Consider the following 10,000-nt stretch of genomic DNA (forward strand, 5'->3'; position numbering starts at 1 on the left):
TATATGTATAATTCAGTTGGACCTAGTGTAAAAAAAATGTAATAAAAAAAGGGGTGATGCTGTCATATATCGAGGGCATGATACTCTAGCATTTGGAAAAACAGCGTGACCGTTTGGCATTTGTATGCTAGAAGTTCAGAATCTTCGGAAATCACAATATCGGTGTAACCGTTCTTCATGAGGTACGCTATTTGGGCATCTGCCTCATATGGAGCAATCACGTAATCGAGAATTACGGTGGTTTCGCCCTGTAGCGAGTTCGCCCCGTTGAAGTTCGCCCCCTACATAACCGAGTTCGCCCCACAATTTACCAGTTTACTCTTCGTGGAGTCGTCCACAATCTCGAACTCCAGGTGGAAACTGTCTTTTGTGAAACAGCTCACCAGCTATACAGGTAGCTGTCAATAAGAACAAAATCATCCTCCAAGCGCATACTTTCCAGTGGGTAATCAGAAAAGGGGGCACAGCGCCAATCAATAGGTTAGCCTGTCTGGACAGCGACGCGGTACTCTTGCTGCGATATGCCTGTTTGGGACTTTCGGTGTTGCCATTGTTGGCAGTCGTCACATTTCAAGCGAAGCCAACAAGACGCATCTACGGCCGCTGTGACATATTTGAAATGATCTAAATTATTCTCATCTGTAACGCTTTTCAGAAAAGGAAGCAGTGTTTTGATTCCCATGTTTACTCTCACTGTAGATACTCCCGGGAGATGTGTACACGACTGTGTCTAGATTGAAATGAGCTACATTCACATTTCTACCCATGAACCTTTGAGAGTCGTGACGCACACTGCCTGCTTTATCTCTGTAATGTTCTACCAATTCATAATTCATGCTAAGTCAACCAAAAAAAGTTAAAATGAATAACCAGCTTTTGTATGCTGTAAGTTTTCTGACTTGTTATATTTGGGCATTTTTTTGTATTTCAGTGGCCAACCTCCCCAAAATTTCTGTTTCTGCTAACAGAACCGTTAAACACAATTCCCGGGTGGAGATAGCATGCAACTTAACTGAAGGAAAGGAAGCAACCACATCACTGGAAAGGATTTCTTGGTACAAGAATGGGGAGCTATTTGAAAGTGTGCGCTCTCCTGATCCAGATAAGACTGAAGACACCCTTAAACCACTAAATTTGCAAAGTGTTGGTGTTAGAGATGCTGGAGTATATACGTGTCTTCTTGAAGTGGTTCTCCGACAAGCAAAAAATTATAACATCTCTAAAAGCATGGAACTTCGAAGTAAGAACATTTATTTTTATTTTTATTGAGGTTATACCATTTATTTCTGTAGTGAATTCTTGTGTCATGAATGAACATAATAATTTAACTCCTTTCTGCAGCATTCCCACTGAAGCAATTCTTAATCCTTTTACAGGACGGTGTACATGTAACTCTGCACAAACACTTTTTTAATTCATCGTTGTGAGTGTTTATGCTCATGGCAATGGCTTGTCTCTTATTTCTCTCTTTGGCAATAAAGTCAGCAGTCTTTATAACAAATCATTATTTTTTCTCAAGTCAAGTCAAATCAGTATATTATTTACAGAGAATTAATATTAATACAATAACAATTTATTGTATTCACGCTTCTTTATTGAAATTGAAGTGCAACAATTATGCCAATACAGGGTTGTCATTAAGTTTTGAAGCAGGTGTAACACTCAAGATTTCACCTGTAACATGTAAATACATGGCCAAATACCATGTAAATGAAGGCCCAAAGGGCCTGAACCCCTGGGAGGATCTGAGGGCATGCTCCCCCAGAAAAGTCTTAAAATTAGAACCTCGGAAATGCATTTTTCAGCACTCTGAGGTGCAAATTGTATATTTTCTCAATCAAAAAGTGATGAAAATAAAACAGGGCAAAAAGATAAACTTCACAATGAATGAAGATGTTCCATGTGGAAATGGTCCTGCATCACAGAACCATGAAAAATGGTCAGCGGAATCCCATTTATATCAAGTACGGCCGACAGGTCTCAAAAACCGCTGATTGGCTAAGGTTGCCTTTCAAGGACGCGTGCGCAAGACGGTAACCACTGACTTATTGTTCACTGGCGAAAAACATGGCTGCCATCCATCGGGTGTTTATCCGATCTCCGTCGATAAAAAAAAAGACCTTTTTCAGGCCAGTAAAACGGACGAATGTTTTGACTGCATAGTGCGTTTTTATGCCAGCGAGATTCTCGTTTTAGCTGTGGGCCACCGTACAATTTCAAGGTCAACGCGAGTCCAGGTTGCTGTGACAGTGTTTGAGTGGAAATTTGTTTGTGGAGCTTACCGGCTAGTGGAGTACCATCTTGATTTCAATTCATGCGTTTATCTTTTAAAAAGTGGAGCAAAAAATATATCAATAAATTTCCAAATGGTTTCTCTTTCGACTAAATATTTGCACACTGTTTCCGCGGGGGCCCGCATCTAGCAGAAAATGTTAAGATTTCTGCATTTTTCTTCAAAATTAAGTTGTTAAAATGGCCATTCAAGTGGTCCATGGAGGCTAATTTATTAAGACGGAGAAAAAAAAAAGAAATGCATGACGTTCCTGAAAAGTTAGAAATGTATTTCAGTCGTTCAAAGACAAATTTTAAAGTGAATTTAGCACCAATGTCATACATAACATGCCATATAAGCACCTCATATTGGGTACACTAGAAGGAAACCTTTTAGTTGCATTATATTTTGCTATAGTCATTTCAAGCAAATGCCAATCGTTTGCTTCCCTCCAAATTATAGAAATAAACATAGGTTAGGTTAACTGTGAATAGCCAAAACAACAATACTGGTATTCCAAGTTGAAAATTTGATTCAGAAATCCAGCTCACTAGCAGGGGGGAATTTACTGTAACAGAATATTACTACAGCTAATAATACCCTTTCAACACATTGTAGTGGGTTAATGTGACAACAAAAATAATTAATCAAGATATTGGTTTTATATTCCAGCAATAAAACAGCTAGAGGATATAAAATTAGGTATCTTCAAAGTTTAGAAAACTTGTTGAAGGTGATTCAGTGCTATTATCCAAAACAAATTTCATGCTAGCCTACTAAATACTTCCAGTGCAATAGATTATTTAACCTCTCTTTGTGGACTATGGTTGCAACACAGTGGTTTCAATAATTTAAATCCCCTTCCATTAGATTTAACTTTTAGAAAACTCCATAACATCATATTTATGTAATAATTGTTCAAAGTCATCGAGCAAAAGCATACAAAGCTACATTTGAAAGGGGCGTAATCCCATGTTGGAGTTTTCTGGAGAAGACTTTCACGGAAATAACTGCTGTTACCTTTCCATATGGAAACAATATTTCAACATTAGGTGCAATGAATTTTTAGCAATTGCTTTAAAGAATACTAATCATTCCTACCATTTCCAAGGATGAATAAATTAAAGTTGAATGCAGTAAGTGAAGTAAAAAAAAGTGGCATATTTTTTCAAACTGTAATCTATTTCCATTCTTGATTTAGTCCCTGGATAGTATTAAACAATGGTGGCAAAGTAAACAAACTGCCCCAAGGGGGGCTCCCTTACGAAAATGACAGGGGTTTTTCTTGTTCCTTTTTGGAGAAAAAAATGTGGATTTGCACTGCTTATGATGCTGAGACCAAACAGCTGGCAGAGTTGCTGCAGTACATTTAAGGCTATCAATCTGAAAAATGACTGGAACTGTAAGACAATTTGGTACACGAGCAAATAACTTTTACTTATGAATAATTCATAAGTAAAAGTTATTTGCCAGTCATTTGTCACTTTAGAACTGGTTCCTCTAAGGGGTCAGATTTCTTTAGCCTACGTCCACAAAACAAGGTTCTGTTACCTTTAAGGGTTGTTTTTAAAAAAAATCCAATAAGTGGCCTGCCATTTTTATAGGGAAAACCCCTCCTGAGCAAACTGCATCCTCATGTTTGGATTCCCATTGATTTAATGACTTTAACATTGAATTTAATTGACATTGACTTAAACATTTAATGACAATATATACTCAAATACCATTACAGTCTTTATAGTTTACTCCTCGAGCCACCAGCTTCAACTTTGATACTTTGTTCTAAAAGCCAAAGCAACACAAAGCAAAGCATGGTGGAGGTGATGATTAATCACTTGTTTTGGTTCAAATGAAGAAAAAGAAAGTCAAACTAACAATAGCACTTTAACCCTTTCACCCCTAAACCGGCCATACTTAGCATTTTACTCTGTCTAACACCAGACGAGTTTACTTGTCAATGGGGAATCCCCAGGAGTCAATGGGTTAAAAGTAACACTCAGAAATAATAATGCAAATACAACTGAGGCTGTTTTGCCTTATCTACAAGACAAGACAACAATATCCTTTATTCAAACACAATCAATATTAAAGCAATAATACATGCTTGTGGGGTCATGTGCTAACTATAATAAAGCTACACTACAGTAAATAAAGGCTCAAAACTAACTATGTGACAGACATAGAAAATCTACAAATAAGGGATAAGAAAAATAAATCAATTGCTAACCTAAGATCTTATTGCAAATACACCAAAAGGTAACAGTTGATTGACAAGTTCCTTGTGCAACATGGTAGAGCATGTTTGAAGTCCATCAGGACCAAGATGAGAAGTTATGATAAAAACTCTAAACATATTTTTTACCAAAATTATTTTACTGCCATCAAACCCAATGATACCTTATGCATGGGACACTGTTTCTAGCTGCAGCTCCAAATCACATAATATATTAATAGATTTTGCCATCTAAGAAAAGAACAAACATGTGGGGTGTAACCAAAAAAAGTCCAAGGCAATAATGCTTCCTTTCAGCCTTTTCAGGAAAAACTATCCACTGTCAACCATACTTGACTCAAAACAGATTCCTTGATCCAACAACACATGATAGTCCCCCAAAAACCAAAATTACATCATTAATGCTTCCAGAAAACAACAGTCTAAAAAAAAAAAGATTTGCAAAACAGTCACGAACCTGAATCTATAGAGATCTATATATATCTGTACCTGCACTTCTGTTCTTCCAAACATTATTTTAACTCAACATGGATTTTGATTTTGATTTTAAACTCAAATTAATTGCAAATCCATAACTTGGTAACTACTTGAACGCAAGGATCGTTGAGTTGTGACTGCTAAAAAGTACAATAACTTAGACATTCACCAGAAAAGGGAATATAAATGACCTTAAAATCGAACTTAAGACGAATCCAGTTTATTTTCACATCAAAAGAGAGCAGCGTACAAAGATAAATGGACGATATTAAAGCATTTCTTAACGTGAAATTACAATCATGATGGAGCTATAACGCTAGACGAACGCTAAGCGGAAAAGCAAAATTGTAATTTATTACTCACAAATTAGTTTGCGAAGTCATATTTTGCACACGATCCGACTTAGTCTCGTCACTCTCGCCATTATATGAACTTCATGCAGTCGCTCCTTTCGGTTTAAATCCACAACAACACCTTTAGGAAGTGTTTTCTCAAGACCATTGGAACGAAAAAAAAGTCATTTTTGATATTTTCTTGTGGAAAAAACAACGTAAACGTAGTCCACATCTCAAGCTTAACAAACCATGGGCAGCTTTAACAAACGAGAAAAACAGAGTCCGGTTCATCTTCCACTAGCAGCGAACATTCACACGAGAAGGAATCAGATAAGGGACAATATCTTGTGGATAACAACCGCCGATCTCTCTAAACTTCGTACAGAGGTAAACTAGAAACGTCGAAGGCGCAACTCAACCGATTATTAAAATTTGAACAAATGTACGAGCGGCCTGGTGAGAGGTTAAAGTACGTGGGGAAATCTAATTTGTCGTCCGCCATTTTGAAACATTGATGGCGGGAAATAAGTGAGCATGCTCAGTGGTTTTTGAGACCTGTCAGTACGGCCGTGCAAACAGAACCCGCGCCCACAGTGCGCGCGGCAGTCAAAACTGTGCTACCCTCTCAATCATTTGCCCTTTCACTGGAAACAGTGCATTCCTATGCGTAAATGACGTTGTTGTCGATCTTCGCTACGTTAGCACAAATAAATACATTAACAATTCAGTTTTCACGTCTTCTCGCACTTTATTCAAAAATACCAGACTGAATTCGTCTTAAAATAGTTAGAAAAAGCACAAATAACAGCCAAAGCACAACAGCTGACGGTCGAATCGCCGTTCGCCGGCAAGCCAGTTTTGGCGTCAAGTTTGTTCTCGAAAAAGTTGCCACAAAATCTTTTAAATGGTTTTCTAACCCTTTAACTGCGAACCTATTGACGTGATGCTGGATAGCACAGTTTTTCCCGCTCGCTGAATTCTGATTGGTCAATTTAAATTTCAGCAGCTCTCGCCGTATGCATGGGTTGCATTAATAATGATTTTGCTGCTAAAAATGGCGTTAGAATCCAACAACGATCGATCGGGGGTGTTCTCCAAAGGTTTTTTACGGAAAATGTTTGGATTTTTACCAAAAACACGACTTAGAATCAGGAACACAGACAACACAAGGCAGAAATTAAATTTCTTTAGAAGATCAATTTGTTTTGCGCCATGAATATTCATTCTGCAGCAACCATCACCCGTAACATTGACTGGGCTCAGCCGTAATAGGTGTTACGGATTACAGGCCCTAATGAGAGCCCTGCCAATATACATGTACAGTACATGTTATGATGTAGTTCTCAAAATTTCTCTGGGATATATATATTTTTTTCTCTCAGTTTCTATATTGAATGGTTGAAATCGTAATGCATTTCAGGGTTTGTTGCTGTGGAGTTGAAGACCCTTGTGTTTGCTGAGGGGTGTTCTATAAACAGGCAGCCCCTTTCTACCCACAGTTTAAAGTGCCTGGGAAAAAAGTCTTTTTTTCCCGTTTGTTTTGTTTGTTTGTTTTTTTTTTTGTTTTGTTTTTTTTTTGAAAATGGTATTGACCGGGTGGTCACTGATGTTACTGTGTCCAGGTCACCTCACCTAATAATTTTCCTTGTTTTTCTTAGTTGCTCCATGGCTTACTGCACCCAACGAGGATATCGAAGTCAAGAGCTTCAAAGATGAAACTGCTCAGTTTAATTGTTCAGCTAAAGGGAATCCATTAGAGGTGGAATGGAAAGTTCAAAAGAAAGGGAATGACGAAGTGCAGGCTTGCATAAGTAAGTAGGGATGTATCAAGCTCATGTACACGTACATTGTAGCCAGCTACTGGCTAATGTCACTACTGGTAGTTCTGTAAATGGCCTGCCGTTAGTTCTTTGGAAAGGTTTGACTAACAAAAGGCTGGGAAACGAAAGCCGTTTTTTTCTTGATGGTGAAGATTGAGCTTTTTTGTTTTTCCAACAACTTTATTGGATTGACTACAAAATTAGGAAACAAAAGAAGAGAAAAAGAAATACAAAACATCTAGGTAGTAAAGCAAAAGGGAGGTGCGAACGGGGCATGAGTACCCTTAATTATAGGGTACCTCCCACTAAGAATTATGAAGAGAAAAATATATATATATAATTATAAGAAGATAGTCATGATATAAACTCTCTAAGACTTATGGCAAGAGTAGTTTCTTGCAACAATAATGAGATGAGATGTGAAAAGTAACGAATTACATATACTTAGAAACCCTTTTAATTGTAGAAACACTGGATAAACTACATGTGTTTGGAGGACCTACGTTACAGATACTATTCCATAAATTAACAATACTGTTAGTATATGTAATAGGACGACATGCTGTCCAATTTGGAAATAATTGGATGAGAAAATTCTGAGGACAGCCAAAATTGGACGAGGCCGTAGGCCGAGTCCAAATTGGCAGTCCGAGGACTTTTTGAAATCCAATTATTTCTAAATTGGACACGCATGTAGTCCTGTTACCTATGAATTATATAGCCACCAAAGAACGTCGTCAAGCTCGTGTTCGGGAATCTCCTCAAGCTTTCTCACTTCGCTTCGCTCAGCACGCCACAGGTCAAACACTTTAACCCAATTTTTTGTGCTTCTTTGAGTATTCTTGTTCTGATTATTCTCCCTCATCTCGAGTAAGTCAAGTAGTATCTATCTCTGGAAACCTAGCTGAAGACTCCATTTGAAACTCTGAGTCGACAAAAAGGTGGAGAGAAAAGTCGGGGAATTCGGCCATTATCAACACAAAACAAAACCCTGCGATCGATGATCGCTCGCTGACGTTTGAAAGCAGGGATAATAGCTGCAACCTGATCGGCCAATATTCGGTTCATTTATTTATCTTGATTGGTTGATGGAAAGTATCCAGATTTTCCTCAAATTGGACGGTTTGTTCAAAGCTGAAGGAAACGTTCCAGAAAAAACTATCCAATTTATTTTAAATTTGGACAGTTGGCAATATTGGATTTTGATGCAGCTATATAATTACAGTACGAAACTTGAAAAGTAGTACATGTGCATTTAGTTTTACATGAGGGAATTTTGAACATACAGCGTGTAAGAGTAGGATATTACAATTTCTTGCTCATCCATAAGTAACAAAAGTACACATTTAAATTGGAGATACCATACATATAGTTTACGTCATAGAAAGTGCGGCGTACGGGGTTTTATTCACGAGTTGTTTGTTTTGACACAAACAACGAGTGAATAAAACCCCGTACAAAGCACTTTCTATGTCGCGAACTGTTTATTACACATAAGACGAGAATTTTCATTAAAATAGTTTTCTGAACGCAAATTAGAAACAAAAACTCACTAACAATAGAACCAAATGCAAATTTAATTTAATTCAATAACAAAGTACGATTTGCACGAGATGCACGAGATGCACGAGTGATTGCCATGGAAACACCTTTACGCTATCGTTATACTTCCACATGTGAAATGGCTGTACGCCATTCTGATTGGCTGTATAAGCCTTTTCCACATGTGAAAATAAAGTGTATAGATTTGTACAAATGAGCTTTATGGAATAAAATTCTCATGTTATGTGTAATAAAAAGCTTTATAAAAGAATATCAAGTCTCTGATTTCACGATCATTACAAAGGGGTAACAGTACAATTAAACGTTCCTTTTATTAGAGCTCTCGTAGTCTTCCTTTAATATCCATCTCGCCTCTGTATACATGTACGTTCTATTTTTGACTTTTGTGCGCTGCAGTGTGGAGACCAGACTACAGTGGCATGTCCAAGTTGCGATTTCACCAGGGATAAGTACAGTGAACGCGGAAAGTTGACATCGGACAATAGAGGACAAGCTAATCATAGGAAATTTAGGTCCAAGAAACTGCAGATTCACAATTCATTAACCTTTACGTAACTTAAATTATAAGAAAAACACTCGGCAAGGATTCTTCTGGTCAGGTTGCAATTCAGGGACTTATGATTCTCCTGCCTGTTTTTGTGGTAGTGCACTGTATGTCACCGGGTTGTATGAGTTCGTGGTGACAATAGGCCCGCAGCGCGTGCATAACTCACGAACATATATAAACAGGTCTCTTGGAAGTGTGCTTGAGTTTCAACAAAATGAGCCCCAAAATCGGCAAGAATTTGTGACGCTGATGAATCATAAAGCAGCTGCTATTTCCAAAACCACGGAATTACCTGGTGATAAATAACCTCGTCTATAGGAGAGTAAATTATTGACTTTGTAAAAACAATGGTCAACTTCAAGAATTGGGCAATTGTGATCTTGTGTTGAATACGCACATTTCTTGTCAATCTTTAAAACACTTGAAAGAAAAAAAACTAACTGACAAAAACCAAAAACCTGGTGTCTTGGCATCATTTTGACACAGAAGTAGCCTTTGTTTCGCCAGTAAACATGCCAGGTGACTTGATCACGGTGCCCGCTGAATTCGATGTCACTTTCGATTTTGCAATTTACTTGTGCAGCCAAAATTACAATAGAAAGATTGAACGTATCAAAAATATTTTTCGCTGATGGTAACCTTTTATAATTATTTCTCTGTTCAAAATTGAAGATGTTTTCAAGTCGTAAACTTTGTTGCTGATGGCAAAATATTTTATTCTTGATCGCTATTTCCTGAAAACTTCCTTCTGCT

General features: G+C 37.6%; 1 protein-coding gene across 2 annotated transcripts in view; it reads left to right on the forward strand.

Annotated features, from left to right (window-relative positions):
* LOC138038974 (neural cell adhesion molecule L1-like) overlaps window positions 1-10,000 on the forward strand; it is a 45,708-nt gene that overhangs the window by 19,905 nt on the left and 15,803 nt on the right. For both annotated transcript variants that reach the window (XM_068885093.1, XM_068885092.1), the window contains exons 4-5: window positions 932-1,240; window positions 6,976-7,128. In XM_068885093.1, coding sequence (XP_068741194.1) covers window positions 932-1,240; window positions 6,976-7,128 — 462 coding nt within the window. The remainder of the gene's footprint in view (window positions 1-931; window positions 1,241-6,975; window positions 7,129-10,000) is intronic.

The sequence above is a fragment of the Montipora capricornis genome, chromosome 2 (assembly GCF_036669925.1).
Source record: "Montipora capricornis isolate CH-2021 chromosome 2, ASM3666992v2, whole genome shotgun sequence".
NCBI classification, from domain to species: Eukaryota; Metazoa; Cnidaria; class Anthozoa; order Scleractinia; family Acroporidae; genus Montipora; species Montipora capricornis.